General features: G+C 45.2%; 1 protein-coding gene across 1 annotated transcript; it reads left to right on the top strand.

The window, feature by feature from the left end:
- Window positions 1-731: 731 nt before the first annotated feature.
- On the top strand, window positions 732-18,677 carry kpna3 (karyopherin alpha 3 (importin alpha 4)). Its single transcript, XM_030779553.1, has 17 exons — window positions 732-863; window positions 4,583-4,627; window positions 7,785-7,874; window positions 8,099-8,128; window positions 8,334-8,386; window positions 8,657-8,752; window positions 10,432-10,517; window positions 10,713-10,799; window positions 11,137-11,306; window positions 12,326-12,370; window positions 12,514-12,645; window positions 12,908-13,036; window positions 13,548-13,652; window positions 14,098-14,169; window positions 14,329-14,491; window positions 15,131-15,225; window positions 16,002-18,677. The coding sequence occupies exons 1-17, from the start codon at window positions 795-797 to the stop codon at window positions 16,098-16,100; spliced, it is 1,566 nt and encodes a 521-aa protein (XP_030635413.1). The 5' UTR covers window positions 732-794; the 3' UTR covers window positions 16,101-18,677.
- Window positions 18,678-19,126: the final 449 nt, after the last annotated feature.

The following is a 19,126-nucleotide window of genomic DNA, read 5'->3' as shown; positions in this document are numbered from 1 at the left end:
GCTTCAGAGGTATGTTTGTTCCTCTCTTTCCGCTATGGACAGATTCACTGATGTTGGGTTTGTATTCACAGAGTCCTGTTTGGACTGGCCTTGAGAAGTCTTTAAATCGTACAAAGGTGGTCTGAGAAATACTTGCTCTGCTGGCAGCAATTTCACGGGCATCCTGCTAAATCACGTCTTTCACAAGAACACCCCATACGAAGTGACATTTACCACTGGAAAAATGCAGTGAATGGTAAGCGGTTAACGAGGTAGTTTCCTACATATACTATGTCCAAAACATCACAATGACGGAGTTATGTTACATTTTGTTGCATGTTTATCCAACCGAGTTTTGGCGCAGTGAACTCCCATGTACTCGTATCGTTTGAACTCCTCTCCATTCAGATGGGTCAGCTGGTTGAACATACGCACGCCTTACGTAGACTGACGCAAATCTACCCCTGGCGCTCAAACTTAGCTCTTCAGCTAACTCCAGGAATAGTTTAAAGAACAGAAAAAAATAATATGACTTTACTTAACAGCAGGTAATCAGTTACATCTGTTGAATTTTAGTGGGAACACTATATCAGCCACTGGAGATGACGCTTTGGAAAGTGTCGAGAACTTAATTATTTCTAGCTAACAAGGTTTTGGGTCGTTCCCCTGATTGATTGAGCGCTTCATCTTGGCCCCACCTCCTCGTCGTTCCTGCCCCACCACGTTCTGTCACGTCTGGTCGCTCACCGCTCGGTCCTACACTCTACTTCCCCTCGCTGGAGCTCCGTACGACGGACTACACACAGAACACAGCCATGGCCGAAAACGCCGGCTTGGAAAACCATCGCATTAAGAGCTTTAAAAACAAGGGGCGAGATGTCGAGGTAGGTTGAAGGAACGATATGTTCGGTTCTCGTTGTGTTTCTGGTGTGATTGGATTAGATTACAATCCATTTTACTCTTTCTTTATTGTAATTTCAGTATTTGATGCTAGCGACTTGGGTAGCTAGCTTAGATAAAGCTTGATTCCGGAACACCCTCCTCCACTACCACCAGCTGCCACCATCATGCGGAGCGGGCGCGGCCTACGAAAAGGCCTCTGCATTTGCCCCTTACTCCCCAAACGTTTAACAGTCTAACGGCTAGCGAGGAGTACTTTTATCTTGCCGTTAGATCGAATTGGGTATTACGCAGGTTCGCCTCAATTCTGAGACGACCGTTTGTTCCTTGGTCCCTTTTTCTCAGTGGTCGTCCGAGCCGTGTTGATGCCGAATTATCTTGTTAGCTTTTTGGCTAGCTAGCAACCTACATTTCAATTTTAGACAACATGCTAGCCTTGCTAGGAAGCTACCATGTCTGAATACTGACCTGAAATCAAGATTAAACGTTGGAACCTAGCTATGCAGCTCACCCTTTACGTGAAGTTTGATGTTTTTCCTAAGCAACAGAGCCCCTCTCCCAAGATAAAACAAATATGTACAACACGTCTTAACAGATGGCAGTTTGCTAAAAAAAAAAAAGAAGTTGCTTTGGCAGTAGTAATTAAACGGGATTGTTAAACGTTAGGCTACAGCGGGCCGTTCCTTTGATTCATTACCAGTGGAGTTTGCTCGGTGGATAGCTTACCCCCAGGTATTACGAGTCATCCAGGTTGGAAAACATCATGGCACCTGGGTTAACCTTCCTCATCAAACATGCTTTCGTTTCCATTATGGATGACTTGTCTTTTTCAAACGACGAACGACTGTAACCATTGTACTGATGAAGCGAGTTAGTAAACTTATGTATGGCTTGAATTTCTGCAGAAACACCAGCACGATCACATGAGGATAAATACATGGATGTAGGCCTGTTGCTAAGCTTAGTTTCAGATATCCGCTACATTTTGTCCTCTCGAAATCAAGTGAACGGCCTGGAATATTCCATGTTTAAATTTACACGTCCTTGATAATAAGCTTTAGCCAGTTTTGTTTTCCATAACAGCAAAGATAAGGTGAGATGGCTAGCGAATAGAGAATCAACCAGGAGAATGTGGATGTTCAGAGAGCCACATGACCTAGCTGTTTATCAGTTTGCTGTATCTATGTAATCTATGCTAAGTCGTTACAGAACAATTCTGATGACTAAGAACAAGCAGTGGCTCCTTGAAATATTCTCAGTCAGTTGATTTTTCCTCAGTGAACGTTGCTTACAATGACTGCAAGCTGACCACAGTTTGAACTCACCTTTTCATGGCAACAAACACTGGAATAGAGCCATGCATTCCAACTCAACTGATGATACGCTGATTCTGCTCTCATTCTTACATTTTCTCTCAGTCTTAAGGTGTGAATGTAAGCAATTGCTGGGCAGGTTATTTAGCTGAGTTGCAGTAACTTTTCTATTGTCATAGCTGACTGTATTTCATTTACAGTGAGAGAGAATACGACTGTGCGATTCTGTTCCTCTTTTATTTTCCTTTTCCAAAGAATACAGTCCTCTATTTGGGCTTTTTTCCTCCCATTTCTACATCGATCTTAAGAACACTTTGTTTAGTTAGTATACCATAGTATGAACCGTAACACGAAGCAGGTTGAATCTCTGTGTAACTGGTTTAAAAAAAAACAACAAACCAATACGGCAGACAGTTTCATGAGGAATACCCCCGATTACATCATAGACTGCAGCCTGATATTGTTGTTGGGATTGTGCCCTATCTCTTGCACTATACATCTTCTCTATTTCCCCCACATAGAGATGAGAAGTGAAGTGAAGTGATCCAGGCCTAGGGTATGTGGAACCAGGACCGCAGGTGGTTGTTTTGACAGAGACAGGCAGTGTGACTTGCACATGCTTGCGCACTCTCATGGCGGTAGATGAAGCCAGAGAGCAACGCTATAGCTATTCCAGGAATGTTTGGGGGGGGGGGGGGGGGGTGCGCAGATTCAGGTTTCCCTGCTAGAGCTGTGCTGGGAGAGATCCCTGGACCAACTCACACACACACACACACACTCAGCCAGCTTTAAAGAACCTCATTTTAATGTAACAGAAAGGGGGGGGGGTAGACACTCTGTAACTGTGAAATTGCTTTATTCCATACAAGTGGGATTTAGCAGCAATGGCGTTCTGTTGCTGCGTAGTTGCAGTTAACGGAGTTAAGCGAACACTCTCGAGTTAGAAAGAATACGCGTGTGAATTCTGAAATTTGAATATGCGGAGGAAAAACAAAGCATGCATAAGCTGTAACTGAAGACGCTCAACCAAGACCTAGTGGCAGTCTTTCTTACTGCCCCTTTTTCTCTTCCTCCCACTGTCTGAGAGAAGGTCAGGATCACTAGAGAGAGAGAAATTAACATTCATAAGTTATGCACAAGTCCAGCATGAGCCAACAAATCTAACTAAGTCGGTATACACAACTCTGTCTCATGTTTCTACTGATGGGTTAATCACCTCTGCAGATTGCACAGTGAACATGGGGACTAATACTAGATATGGTTTGTTCTCACGCTGTCTCAGGCACTGTCATGATAGTGGAGATCCTGTGATCATATGGCTTTATTTTGTGTGATTGGCCTATGACCCCCATGCTGTTTTCCACTGCAGTCACCCTGCTGTGACTGCCATCAGATCCAAGCCGATGTGTGCCTTTATTTCATTCAGGGTGTTGTGACTCCTACACACACACACACACACACTTGCAACATTTGTAACTGTCGTTCTTCTTAATGCTTGTTAATTGGATAGTTCGTTTTGAGCTGCACCTGTAAAAACAGCCCGAAAATCGAACCCTCATTCGTTCTGGTCGCGTTGCGGCCCCCGTTGATTTGGTTGTTTTTTGTCGTTTCCCCCGGAAACCCCTCGTTTGGCAGAGTGGAAGCAGCACGGTGGATTAGCCACCTCGCGCTGCCCGGCTGCTCAGTTTCGCTGACCTGTTATTGCACAACAGTGTCTCTGAGGGTCGGCTGTAACTATAAGCGGGATGCCCAGTCACAAGGTCTAACCCGATCCTCCCATCGTCCGGCTCCAGCGTGTGGAATCTCTCTCCGTCATGCCTCCTGTATTTTGAGAGCGCTTTAGCCCTGCAGGCCCTGTTGCTTTTGGCTTTTTTTTTTTTTTTTTTGAGCAGGCTCTCAGGTCTGATTTAGTCCGCAGATATGGAGACCCGTCGGAAAACCACCCATTACGCGCGTAGCTCGCCGGCTTCTTGTGAGTCGGCCATGAGAGTCTGTGGGCCTGGAGATCAGAAGTTAAATAGCCGGCTAGTCATAACTCGGACGCTGTTTTGTCCTAGGGGTCGACAGAGGCCTGGGTGAATTCATTCTCTGTAAGCGTTTAATGGACTAAAATGGAGTAAAGCACAGCGCATACTTATTTGGAGTGAGTGAGTGACAGCTGGGATCTCTGGTCGCCATGGTTACCAGGCAGGGTTGCCTCTTTGTTCTCTGAAGTGGCCAGACTTGGCCCTGCCATTTGTGCGTGTGTGTGTGTCTTTCTTTCTTTCTTTCTTCACCCGCCATGTAATTGGGAGCTTTTACCTTGATGGTTAGAGAATGGTCCAGGAATCTTAGTCTCCTTTGGGTCTGATGCTGATTTACTGACCTCTTTCTTGTATGTTCTCTTTCAGACTATGCGAAGACATCGCAACGAAGTGACGGTAGAACTGAGAAAGGTAAGTGAATAGCTGAGCTTTATTCTTTGTTTATACCCAAGAGTTCAGTATAAAAGTCTATTCACAGGCCAAAGGGCTGTCAAGCTTACCTCTCTCTCATCCTAGTCATATATGACACAGCGTGTAAGGCTGTATTTCACTCAACACTTTGCACCTTTTTAAACTCACCTTTGAAACTTGTTCGTTAACAAATTGCAGTTCACTATAACAACCCAGACCAGTAAGCAAAGGGGGGGGGGGGTGTTAGATGGATCAGAAAGAGGTCGGTATTGGCCTTTCATAACGCCTGACTTGGGAACACTGACGCACAGAACTCGCAACCGGTGTGTCGCATCCGCTCACCCTCCGACAGGTTCCCGTTACGTGATTGGACCATTTCATTAAGCAGGTTGGCCGTCTAGGCTAACCACCGCGGCCGGTCGCGCAGCTCTGATTAGACGGTTACGAGATTGGAGGATTTGTAATGCAGCCGAGCCGCAGTAGCATCGAGGGTTTTTCGTGTGGGTGGACAGCAGCTGGGAGAAACGAGAGAGAGAGAGAGACACCACGGAGGAAGCTTTGAATCTGGCCTCTGGAGGCTTCTCGCCAGAGCCAGGAGAATAAATTGTGAAGGAGAGGACGTGAAGGTCGTAGAGGAAACAGTCAGAGCCAAAAGAATGTTGGGTTTTCACTGACATACAGGGAAGGTTTGGCTGTCGGCACCGTGGTCACTTCCTTTCGAATATCTGAATGTGTTCCTCAGTCAGGATGGTCCTAAGTCTTGAGTGCGACTCTCTCTCTCTCTCTCTCCCTCCCTCCCTCCCTTCCCCACCGGTCAGTAGGAATGGATTTCAACTGTGTATCCGTTCTTCCGCTTGAAAGCTGAGGGCATTTTAGACTGCGAAGCAGACACAGTGTAGCTCCGTCACCGACAAGTTTTAATCACGTGTTCATCTGCTCTGTTCATTTTTTCAGATCACCTGCATTGAGGGGTTTTTTTTGTTGTTGTTGTTAGTTTGTTTATTTGTTTGCTCCCCCCCCCGCCCCGTGTCAGCATGTAAGATGAATTGTAGACTTTCCATCCCTCAGAAGTCATTTTCTTCTGCCCCTGTAGGGATTAAAGGTTGTCAGGAGGGTATTTGGAGTGCTGCCAATTCCAGTTTTTAGTTATATTAAACTTTTGCATTTCTGCGTTCCATATTGAAATTCCATCATTATTTTCAATCTTGTTTTTCATCCCAAACCGGGAGGGCCATCTGGCGTTCGCCGTCCTTCGGGCTGAAATTAGACGTGCAGAATCTCTAGCTCGGTCCCCGAGTCTGACTTTTGACCTCCTCCCACCTCCCTGCCGTTCCTCGGGGGCGGCTGGGGGGGTGGGGGGTTGTGTTTTTGTCCAGGCTGGCCTGCCTCACGAATGCCATTCCTCCCAGCCCTGTCATGTGCCTCTTATTTGGGAACGCGTGATGCCAAAGCTCAAGGGAAAGTAAGCTACCGCGGGATGCAGCTCGGGCCCAGAGTTTACGAGCGTGAAGCTTGTCACCTACAAAATCACTTAACGGGAACGGTTAGCGGCGAGCGGCAATTCGGGGCCGGGGGCGAGCGGCTAGTAGCCTCTGGTTGATCTAAGTAATCTGGGGAATCGTTTACCAGTATGTAAAAGTTATCGAGACGGCAGAATTCCTGCTGTTTTACATCTGGCCCTTAGCCTTATGCTAAAGCAACCCCTCCGAGCGTGTTGCTTGTAAAGAAACGGTAAAGAAACGAGCCATGTGTTTTGCAACAGGAGCTTGTGTTCAGCTCTGCTAGGTGTGGGTGTGGATGTGGATGTGGGTGTGGGTGTGTGTGTGTGTGTGTGTGTGTGTCATGCCCCAAGCCAACTGGTTTAGTGAACAGTGCGACTGGACTGGTGCTAATGAATGTATTGCAGAGTGTGCCTCAACTGCCTCACCCCCCCTCTTTTTTTTTTTTTTTTTTTTTTAATATTCTGCCTCAAGGTTGTTGATGTACAGTTTCTCTGGTCACACTCTACCCCCCCGCCCCCCTTTCTCTGAGGAGTTCCTGGCTGCACCCCAGGAGTTGTGCGAGAGGAGGACTTCCCCCTCTGTCCTACAAAAACACACGCCTGTGCTGAATCATATGGCCTCTCTGAGACGCTTCACTCCTAGCGCGTGTGTGTGTGTGTCTGCGCGCATGCATGTGTGTGTTTGCTTAACAGTCAGTGTGTCATTGTCTCTTATTTATTTTTGTCCCCTTTTCTTTATTTTTTAAACGCCGTCAGCGTGTGTGCGTGTGTTCTGTCTGTCAGGGCTAAAAGAACGACTCATAGCTTTCACTCTCTTTACATCTCTGAGAGAGAGAGAGAACAACTGTCTCCCTCACGGCTTTGGGAAACAAGCTGTCCTGCAGTCGTCCGCTGCTGAAGTCAGTGGCGGTTCAGACGGAACAGGGAGCCAAAATGTGCGACACACGGTGTGCTGGTGTTAGGTGCAGCGGTTGCTTGTTCCTGTGGGTGGTGGTGACACAGCACTTCTCTCCATATTAGGCAGCGGGGAAGCCCGGAGAAAATTTTGCACCAGAGACAGACTACGAAGAGAGCTAGACACACACATTCCTCTGAGCAGAGCACACAGAACACTGTGTGTGTGTGTGTGTGTGTGTGTGTGTGTGTGTGTGTGTGCGTCGTCGGCGTCAGTACCCTGCAGTGGATGCATTCTTAAGGGCTTGGAATGAGAGAGGAAATCTTCTCTCTCTCAACTGAATGTGTGTTACATCCTCTACAAACCATAACACATTTAAACAAACGGCTTTTCACAGAGGCAATACGGCTGTGATTTAGGTTGAGGGATTAAGTCTGTCATAGAGACTTAACCGACAGCTCATACGGTTTTCTTTTTTTTTTTTTTTTTTTTCCCCCCCACCACATTTTAGTGGAGAGACCAAGCCTACCGGTGCGCGTGCATGTCACACCCAGTCAGCACTGAGGCCGTTTAATTCACGCGTTTCTGTACTCATCATGGCAAATTGTCCTTATGGCAAAGTGATCTCCAGGGAGAGGTTTTCTTCAGCGTTTCCTCTGAAGTCTTTCATCCCCCTCTCAATGAAGTGAGCGTCGGGAGAGTCACAAACAGGTCTGACGGTTTGTTTTGACTCTCTTTCTTTTTTTATCTTTCGTCTGCAGAATAAAAGAGATGAGCACCTGCTGAAGAAGCGAAACGTTCCACAGGAGGAGAGTCTGGAGGACTCAGACGTAGATTCTGATTTCAAAGGGGTGAGTCACACCTTCGCCGTATAGAACGAGACATCAGCCAACCCCACCGACTCCTATAATAGTTCGTAACTCCGTTTAAGATGACTTTGACAAAGGATTATGAAACAGGCTAAACGCACACTGTTCGTCTGATTCTAATGCAAATGTAACCTGAACACGATCTTTCTTTTCTTCTTCCTCTTCTTCTTCTTCTCCTTCTTCTTCTTCTTTTTTTAATCAAACAGCAAAACGTAACACTAGACGCCATCTTACAGGTAAGGCTTTTTTTGCACAGATCCATGTTCTTTCTCTGTGATGTTGAGATGCTTGGCCCTGGTTGACGTGTGTGAGAAGCGAACAGCGAGAGATTGTTCCGGGCTCGCTCCCCACATGCGGATAAACGGCCGGGACTGGATTTACCCGTCGTTTACCACGTGCTTACCCGCTTTTTCCTCTCTTTCCCGCTGTGTCCTTTTCTAGAATGCCACCAGTGACAACGCAGTAGTCCAGCTCAGCGCTGTGCAGGCGGCTAGGTAAGGTCTCTCCGTCGGTTTATCAGTGTCCCTTTATCGTCTATAAATCTCACCGCCTCTGCTTTTATATATATATATATCAGTTTAACCGTTTGACATTGATTCTACTTGGGTTGTGTAATGTGTTATGTTTTTTGGACTTGTAAGATGAGTAACTTTTAGAATGGAAAAGAAAGAAGCAGACTGTTGACAGACCGAACAGCTGATTTAATTTCTCTTCTTTTCTTTTCTTTTCTTTTTTTTTTTGTTTTTTTTCTCCCTCTCTGGCAGAAAATTACTCTCCAGTGACAGAAATCCTCCCATCGATGACTTGATAAAATCTGGAATCCTTCCCATCCTAGTGAAATGCCTGGAGAGGGACGACAAGTGAGTGTGGCATGAGAGAGAGAGAGAGAGAACGAGAGAGCAATGAAGGAAGAGTGTGTGACTGGAGGAAAAGAGGTGGAGCAGAGAGAGAGAAGGAGGGAGGAAAAGTGAAAGAACGAAAGGATGGATGCTGGCTGAAAAAAGGAAGAGAGGGGGGAAGAGAGAGAGAGAAAGAGGGAAGGACAGCAGGAGGAGAGTGACAGGGATTGTGGAAATTGGAGCGTGATGGAGGGAGGGAGGGAGGGGGAGAGAGAGAGAGATGGATAGAGCCCCTGAAGTGCTAGCTCATTCTCCTTTTCACCCCCCCCCCCCCCCCCCCACAACCCCACCTCCCCCCAGCATGCTTTATTTAATGTGAACACTGGAGCCGACTGCAGTTCTGCTCTGCTGCCTCCACTGCCCTACAGCCTACATACACACACACACACACACACACACACAGAGGGAGGCGGGGAGGGAGGGAGGGAAGGGGGGGGACTCCCATGGTCAGACACAGGGGCTGGCCCCGTGACGTAAAACGGGACAGGCTGAGTGGGGGGTTGGGAGACTGCATGTGTGTGTGTGTGTGTGTGTGTGTGTTGCATGAGGGCACGGTGATTAATATAGCCTACATACAAGACCTGTGGTATTAGGCAGGAATTTATCCACCCTGTTGTCTGCATACCGAAATAAAACACATTCACGTACCTCTATACCCCACCGACCGGAGCTCCAATGCATTTCATAAATGCTTAATATTCATATAATAGATAATAGATGAGATGTAATGGAGCGTCTGTCTCGTGCTGCATCTCCCTTTAAGTCTCCGACGCGTCGCTCGATGCATTTAGTCAACGTCTGCGTCAGGTCTAGCCTATCACGCAGGATGACCAGCGCTCACCTGCTGATCACTTGTGTTTGATTCTGGGCCAAACCCAACGCGCCATGCTCTTAACTGCTTTTAGGGAACAGCTGAAATGGCTGAAATCATGTTTTCATGCAGCAGTTGCATTTTACAAAAGGGATTTTGGCAAACTGATCCTAAGCTCAGATTTTGGGGACGGAAATAAACCTCAGCGGCAGGAAGGGAACCGTCTCCGTCTGCCTGTGTTAAGGGGGGGGGGGGTGTATTCCAGAAAGTGGGTTTAGTGAAAACTCAGTTGGTTAACTCCAGAGTAAGTAGTAAACCTCCTAATAGAATGGCTCTATGGCTTCATTCTCCTAGCAAAACAAAGCCATAGGGCTCTTCTGTTAGGAGGTTTACTACTTTCTCTGGAGTTAACCAACTGAGTTTTCACTAAACCCACTTTCTGGAATAGGCCCCAGGACTTTTTTTTGTTGTTGTTGTTTGTTTTGGTTTTTGTTTGAGGAGAAATGAACTGCTCCTCTCAAAGCCCCTACGCTGGATGAGGCGTCGACGGTCCGCGGTCTAACGCCTCGCGAGGGCCGATAAAGCAGATCTCCGCCTGTTTGTAGCTACGGCGGAACGTTCTAGAAGACCTCACACAGAAATTTGTGTCTTTGGGGGTAAAGGAGGGTAAAGGAGGGTTGTTTGTAAACCAGCGCTCAGCCTGTATCGATCTTGGATTAGGCTCAGACCAGCGTGCGAGCGTCGATGGCGTGCACGTGTTTTTTTTTTTGAAGATCCTCCGGGAGCCCTGGTTTGAAATGCCCTCTCCTGTCTCTTGTCTCTTGTGCAGTCCCTCGTTGCAGTTTGAAGCTGCCTGGGCTCTGACCAATATAGCGTCGGGCACCTCAGCACAGACTCAGGCTGTGGTCAAATCCAGTAAGTCCCACTGTTTGTGTTGGCATTGCCTTTTCTACTCTGGGATAATGTCTGCGGTTTACTGACAGACTGTTTATGATCTAATGATGCTGTCCCTCTTTCTCTCTGTGCCCTTGTTTCCTGCCCCCCCCCCCCCCCCCCCTCTCTCTCTCTCTCTCTCTCTCTCTCTCTCTCTCTCTCTCTCTCTTTTCATAGATGCTGTCCCCCTGTTCTTGCGACTTCTCCACTCCCCTCATCAGAACGTTTGTGAACAGGCAGTGTGGGCGCTTGGCAACATCATCGGTAGGTCACGCGGGGCCCGGTCTGTGTTTCTCACGCATTTGCCTTTAAAAAAAAAAAAAAAATCTCTCTTCACTCTCGTTACTGGAGGCTTTGGCAGATCTGTGGATGTTGTGCAGGTTGTAATGTCGACGTTATGAGGCCTCTCGTCTGGGTTAACATGAAAGTAGATCACGAAGGCCTGATAAAACTGAAATGAAAACCATGTATCAAAGTTTGCCATTTTCTGTAACACACACATCTTGAAAATATCTGACCGTTTGCTTTCTTTTTTTGGGGTGGATGGGGGTGTTAGTACTCAGCTGCGTTTGCTTCATCCGCGTGCGTTTGTTTCATCCAGGTGATGGCCCTCAGTGCCGAGATTACGTCATCTCCCTGGGCGTGGTCAAGCCCCTCCTGTCCTTCATTAACCCCTCCATCCCCATCACTTTCCTCCGTAACGTCACCTGGGTTATCGTCAACCTGTGCAGGAACAAGGACCCACCCCCACCCATGGAGACTGTGCAGGAGGTGAGCAGCGTGTGTGTGTGTGTGTTTGTGTGTGTCAGTGTGTTTTGCATGAGTCATATTCTACCCTTACCATTGGATGATCTGGTCCTTCAGGAATGTACACTCCACAGAGGTTCCACTGGTCATTCTGGCACGCATACCCAGACACTTTTTAATTCACCTCCCCCTTTTTTCCTAGAATATGTGTTAAGTATACACTCACACGCGCACTCACACACTCTCTCACACACACAGCCACTGCTTGCTCCTGGTGTTCATGGTAATGGGACATTCTCCTCCCATAGCAAAATCATGAATCACCTGCAGCTTTGCTGACTACTGCTCCTGTCTGACTTGGCTAGACCCCCTTTGGGTTTATTTATTTATTTCTCATATTTTTCCCGTACTTTCTTGCCGTCGGCCCAGACTGTAATTAAATTTCTCTGAATTATGACCGACGCGTCATTGTGAAAATATTCAGCTGCATAATTCAAATGTCAATACTTTCTAGACTTAGCGTTTTTTTTTTTTTTTATTCCCCCCCCCACTCATCTGTCGATGCGATCAAATGGTCTTGCTTTGAGACCCGACTCATATGGAACAACCTTCTGTTGAATGATCAGGCAGTCTCTTGCATGCTTGAATATATTTTCTCCCTAACAATACACAAACAGTAACTTTTACTTAGGTTTTGTTTTTTGTTTGTTTTTTCATTTTTGACAAATCGACCATGTCAGTTTCACAGTCAGCATAGTGCTTCTCTCTAGGGTATAGCGGCGTGCGGGTGTGTGTTTTTGTGTGTGTGTGTGTGTGTGTGCGCACCCCGTCTGTGCTTCATCCGTCACAGTTGTGCTGTCACTTTTGCAGGTTTTATACTCTCACTGTTCACTTTGGATGTTGTGATGTCTTGTAGGCTCTAGATCAGCCTCTGTACAGCACCGTGTTAATAAGGCTGATAAACACGACTGCACAATGAAATGCATACGTTTAATCACAACTGTAACGGAATCTCTTTGTCTCTCTCTCTCTCTCTCTCTCAGATCCTGCCTGCCCTTTGTGTACTCATATACCACACTGACATAAATGTAAGTGAAACCTTCTGGCTTATCTTATTCATAATAGTATCAGACTCTCCTTTGTGCGGTCATTCGTGCTTTGAGCTTTTGTAAAACTCCCGTGTGTGACGTGGCAGCGTGTGAGTACTGAGTGCTGATGTGTTTGAATTCAGATCCTGGTAGACACAGTCTGGGCCCTGTCCTACCTGACAGACGGAGGCAACGAACAGATTCAGATGGTCATTGACTCAGGTGTAGTCCCTTTCCTGGTCCCCCTGCTCAGCCATCAAGAGGTCAAAGTTCAGGTGAACAAATGCACAACAAGCCTCTGTTTTTGTTTTTTCCCCTCCCTCTCTGTCACACCTGATTTCAACACACCTTTATCTTTTGCCGACGGCACGCCTCATACAGGACACGCCCCTTCCTTTTCGTGTGATGTCACTTCCCCCCCCCCGCACATTTTCTAGTCCTCAACAGATCCTTTTGAGCTTGGTGGTTTTGTCACCTTTGGAGGGGGTTGCACTCTAAACTGTGTGTGTGTGTGTGTGCGCGTGTGTGTGTATGCAGACTGCTGCACTGAGGGCGGTGGGGAACATTGTGACAGGGACAGATGAGCAGACTCAAGTGGTGCTCAACTGTGACGTTCTCTCCCATTTTCCCAACCTGCTCACACACCCCAAAGAGAAGATCAACAAGGTGAGCACTGCACGTCCCACAACTGAAAGGGGGGGGGGGGCTTTCACACCTGTACGACAGTTTGGATCCAAGTTTGTTCCATTTTCTAAAGACCAGTTTGTTTGAGGGGATGTGGAAGGGGTTTCACCGCTGGAGAGAAAACAAACCCGTTTTTATTTCACTAATTTGATTGTCACAACAACAACAAAAAAACACACACACACACACTAGTTTTGAAATGTCAGGTGATGATAGCTGTGTTTAAAATGCCATTGCTACATGAGATAATGAAGCCCGATCAAAAAGAACGACAACAGCAGAAGCTAATGAGGTTTTAACCTATGTCTTAAGACACGTGAAAAAACGCCATTCCAGTTGTTTTCTGTGGTGGTGTAACAGCATTAGATTCTTTGTCGGCATTCGGGACTTGAAAATCTTGACTGTGCATCTGTAAAAGCAGTACATTCACTGGGGTGCTGTGAATGTGATTGCGCTCCATTAGAAATCCCTATGTGTGTGTTTGTTGCTGTAGGAGGCGGTGTGGTTCTTGTCCAATATCACAGCTGGGAACCAGCAGCAGGTGCAGGCAGTGATTGACGCTGGCCTCATTCCCATGATCATCCACCAGCTGGCCAAGGTAAAGAGCCCATACCGCAGTCTGCCTCCGCTTCTATGGAAACATAAACCATTGACTGATATTAGCCAATGACGATGGTTTAGTGTCGATGAGTCCTCAAATCCAGGAGCGATGTGCTCTCAGTGTATTATTGTTAGGATTTCTAATAAACATTTCTTCATTACGCTTCTCCAAACGCAAAGGAACAGATACTTTGTGTCTCTAATGGGAATGACTTCTTCAAAATGTTGTTTTATGTCCAGTAGTGGTTTTTTTTTTTTTTTTTTTATAAATCTAACTTCAATTTCAATTCATTTCAAAACCTTTTTAAGTTATTTTTCTCTTTCAGTTCCTTAAACACGCGCATTAGCATCTAGGCTGTGTTGAATGATAAGAGTATATAGAGGAGGCCTGTTTGTGATGCCGTGTCCTGATTCTCTGTGTGTCTGTGTGTGTGTGTGAACAGGGGGATTTTGGTACACAGAAAGAAGCTGCCTGGGCCATCAGCAACTTAACAATATCTGGGAGAAAGGATCAGGTGAGCCGCTCTGAAAAAAACGTCCGACCCCAAACCTCAGTCACGCGCATTTTTTGACTTCCAGAAGCCATCGCGGGTTTTAAAAAAAGAAAGAAAGCAAAAAAAAAAAACGGTGACCGCGTGTGACCCGGGCGTTTTGTTCGCGTTCTCGTTCGGCAGGTGGAGTACCTGGTACAGCAGAACGTAATCCCACCCTTCTGTAACCTACTGTCAGTGAAGGATTCTCAGGTGGTCCAGGTGGTTCTGGACGGGCTGAAGAACATCCTCATCATGGCCGGGGAGGAGGCCAGCACCATCGCAGAAATCATTGAAGAGTGCGGAGGTACTGAATCCGACACACACACACACACACACACACACACACATCCCATCTAACTCAAGCACTGGTATTACACCCTGAGGCCACTCTGGAGCTGTGTCTGCAGCCCTGGTAGTCCTCTTTAGGTCCCTCTAACCTGACCGGATGATGTCGACTCTTTGATGTTCTTTGTGTAAAACCCTGTGAATGTCTGAATTCACTAGTTGAAGTTGGGTCTTACATTTTTAGTCTGCTTTTATGTAATGCACCTCATTAATCCCCTTGTCATAGCAACGACGTACCCATTTCAAATATAACTGGCTCCCCATTATTTTCAACATTAAAAGCCAGCCAGGCGTCCTGTGGAGATGGCTTATGAGCTAGGGCTGTCTGAATGTAAGCAACTGACTGATCCCTGTGTCACCGCAAGGCTCCAGAACTCTTTGAGTTGTTATTCTTTGAGTTTTCTTCTATTTAAATACCTCTCTCTCTTGCGTTGTGACCTGATTATTATGAGGTGTGCTTTTGGTAAGATCTTTAAGTATAGTTGGATATTGTTATTGTGTTCCTTTTTGTTGTGTTCTGTAAACCGCTGTAACTGTTTGGAGTGTTTTAACTGAACCCTATTTTTGTGTGTGTGTGTGTGTGTGTGTTTTCTCTCAGGACTGGAAAAAATCGAGAACCTCCAGCAGCACGAAAACGAGGACATCTACAAATTAGCGTTTGAAATCATCGATCAATACTTTTCAGGAGATGACGTGAGTGTTTTCTCAATGGCTGAGCCGTTGCGCTAATGAATCATGTCTGTTTCCAGTTAAAGCGATGTTTATAGAGCTTGAACTCCACACACAAGATCTGCTCATGTGTACAAGTAAAGCACTCAAAGTTAATTTGCAAATATTCTGGATATTCCAGATTTTTCAACTAACCAAATGACTTGAAAGAGAGGCTGGATTAAATTAACTTTACTTTTGAGCTTGGTAGGCATAAGTGAACAGTTTCTAACAACTGACTTGTACAAAAAATACAGGTGTTAATAAAACGGATAATATAATGTGATGAGTTAGCTTAGCCCTGGAAATGATACGTTTTTCACATATTTGGATATCTGATCTTTACTTCAGTGCCGTGAAGAGGTTACTGTAACGTGACTTGATAAATCAAGTTGAAAACTTTATATTTACTTGGTCATCTATTGCCAATACAAATGCAGTTTTCTGTAGTGGAAAAAGTTAGGCCCATCCTTAGGCTTATGTTCTCCTACACTGACTACAAATATTATTAGCTTCACCTAAACCAGTGCATATGATTATTAAATCGTTTCAGAGTGGCTGGAGCCTATATCTGAACATATAAAGATCCTAAGCTTGGTCTGGCTCTGCCTCAATGAAGGCGATCCGATTTGCTTTATTGTCCAGTTCTCGGAGCTGTCTTTCTCACAGAGCCGTGCGCTAGTTCCGTTGTTTCCGTATGAATGTCTAGCTCTACCTTCTCGGAGCTCTTCACTCAGTCATCTCTCCTGTGTCTTCACCAGATTGACGAAGACCCCAGCCTGATCCCTGAGGCCACTCAGGGCGGCACCTTCAATTTTGACCCGGCGTCCAACTTACAAACCAAGGAGTTCAAGTTCTGAAGAGAGAGACTAGGTGGGTCCCATCACCACCACTACCACCCCCCCACCCCCCGAGCTGCTCTTCACCTCAAACACCCCACCCCACCCCACCCACCTCCTTCTGATCATCACCGACAATTCACTAACAACAAACACACTCGGGAAAAAAAAAAATTCAAGCACTGAAGGATCTGACTATCTCAAAGCATCCGCACGATGCCTCTAAATGTTCCAGAAGAAGAGGAAGAAGAGAGGGGATAAAAAAGAAAAAAAAAAAAAAAAAAGGAAAACAAACGCCTCGTCTGTCATTCTGCAGTTGCCAAAAAAAAAAAAAATGTCGCTCTCTCTTTCTTCTCTCGTTCACCAACACACACACACACACACACACACACACAGACTCAAGTCATATGTGTGCATGAACATTATGAAAAGAGAACTTGTTTTACCAGCCGTCATATCAGCAAACTGAAAAAGGAGTAAGACAGAAAAAAAAAAATCCCCGATTTTTTTTTTTCCCCCCCTCTTTTTTTTTTTTTCCCCTCTCCCCCCTCGGCAATCTCTCCTTTCTCCAGAAGTCAACCCTGTTTCGCTAAGTGATCTGAGTCAGTGCACCAGACACCCCAAACGGAAGACATCCAAATCTCCAAATCTCAGCTGTGTTAAGCCACATGGGCCCTCTTTCCATTCCCCCTCAGGACCCCTCCCCCCAACCCCCTTGCAATTTCTGGAGGGGGGGGCCGGGGCTGGAGGAGGGGCTATTTCAGACAGTGGTGGGCTTACGGAACTGATAAAAAAAAAAAAAAAACCACCGCCACAAAATTCTTTGTCTTTGATTTTTTTTTTTTTTTTATTCATGAAGTCATCATGAATCAATGGATATTATGTACAAAAAAAATGAAAATAATAACAAAAAAAAAAGACATGAACAGATAAGTTGTCATTCAAGCATTCAACCCTAAAGGTTTTGCGGCGAAGGAGAACTTTTAAAGCGTTTGCGCTCACTCTCTCCCTCTCCCTCTCAGTTGCCATGGAAATGTGGGACACATTGAAGGAAATTTTGAGTAACATAAGTGTCACTGAGGGTTAGAAGCTACTCAACAAGTGTGCTGGAGCAGGCACTCTCTCTCTCTCTCTCTCTCTCTCTCTCTCTCTCTCCTCCTCTCTTTTTGTTTTTTTTTGTCTTTTTTTGTTCTTCTCCGGGCATGATTGCTGTTACCTGGAGGACCTGCTGCTGTGACGATGTCTTGCCTGGAACCTTTCAACTCTCTTTCAGAGAAGAGAGCAGTGAAGCTTACACACCTCTCTCTCTGTCTCTGTCTCTGTCTCTGTCTCTCTCTTTCTGGATACATCCACATTTCTCATCTGTAATAATAACCAATCTTAACTCGAGGACAGCGACGCGACCCCCCCCTCCCTTGGACACCCCCGGCACACGCCTTTCAGAACTCTCACCTGGCTTCTTCTCATCTCTTCTTGGCAGGAATATATTTTCGCAAAACTTAAGTTAACAGCGTTTAGAATAGATGGTCAAAAAAAAAAAAAAAAAAACGAGAGAAAACTACAGATTCGATTGGATTGTGATTATTTTTGTCAGTAGAGCTTCCACGTTTGCTATTTCCTTTTCAGTCTTATATGCACACTTGTGACATGCCCCAACCCCCCCACCCTTCTTTTTGTCTTTCTTGCCGGACGCACGTGGAAAGCGACATTCACTTAATAATTTAGAAAATGTAAGCAATGGAGGAGGCGGGGAAATCCATAACAGTGCGATTCTGTTTTTATTTTTGTTGTTGTTTTGTTGTTAATTTGAGAAATTCATTTGCTACAACCTAACTGTACAAACTAAAGTATCTTTCCAACTTTCTCATGTAAGGTAGGCTATGTAAAAAAAAAAAACAAAAACAAAAACAAAAAAAAAAAAACCACAAGGAAAATTAAGAGTCGCCACACCCTACTAGACATTTGTTGGGACACTGCAGAACAATAACATTGTATTACTGATTTACAATTAACAGGGAGGGTTGTTTTGTTTTGTTTTTTTCTTTTTTTTTTTTTTTTTTAAACATGCCTATTGTGATGACAGATGATTCCATTATTGGAAATGGGCTTTCTTACTATTGTGACTGGACATTTTGTTTCCCTGTGCATATACTTGTAAAGGGATTTGGAAAACAAACAAAAAGAAAGAAAGGAAAAAAAGAAAAAAAAAGAAAATACATTTGGACTAATGTAGTAAGGCCCTGGCTGCTAACTACTGAAAATGGGGAATTGTGATGCAGGCAGTCCAGGTGTTTTTTGGAATAGCCATTTCTAATTGATGAACAACAACAACAACAAAAACAACCCTAGCAGGTGTGTATTCATGAACTATCTAGACACCTAGAATGAGCCACTTTAAAGATTTAAGAATTTTTTTGTCTTGTATCAGAAAAGGATACAAGCTTATGCTTGTTGCAAGATTTTTACTTGCTGAAGAAGAAAAAAAAAACATTAAAATAAAATATGAAAAAGCGACAGATCGCATTTTGGCCTCTGATTGTTTATATCTTTTTATAAATTTTAGAAACGATTTCTCTTTAAGGTGGCTCACTGTTTTTTTTTTTTTTTTGTTTTTTTTTTTTCAACTCTTGTGCATATTAAAGATAAGAATGAGTTGAAATTCATTGTGCCTTTTGTTTTTCATTTAAAAAAAAAAAAGCTACAAAAAGGAACTTTTCTTAATTAATCGTAGTGCTTAGCAGCAGAGGTGCTTACTGAAATGGCGTCTCTGGATGGGGTGTCTCTCTTTCTCTCTCTCTCTCTCTCCATAATCGCTGGAGTATCGGGGGCTTCACACAGTACTTTACAGTGGGGCTTTTTCTCTGTGCTGTGGAGTATTGTCCTTCTCTTAATTCTACTGGCTGACTTGTATTTGACCACTCGTCCATTTCTTGCTTCCCCCTCACACTCTCATCCCTTTCCTACTCATCAGTCACCTAGAGTTCCAACCCAAAAATCACATCCCCTACCCCTGTCCACCAGAACTCTCCATGGTAATGCACCATCTC

This window comes from Chanos chanos, chromosome 7 (genome assembly GCF_902362185.1).
Source record: "Chanos chanos chromosome 7, fChaCha1.1, whole genome shotgun sequence".
NCBI classification, from domain to species: domain Eukaryota; kingdom Metazoa; phylum Chordata; class Actinopteri; order Gonorynchiformes; family Chanidae; genus Chanos; species Chanos chanos.
Note: the sequence above shows the minus strand (reverse complement) of the source record. Positions and strands in the feature narration are given on the sequence as shown.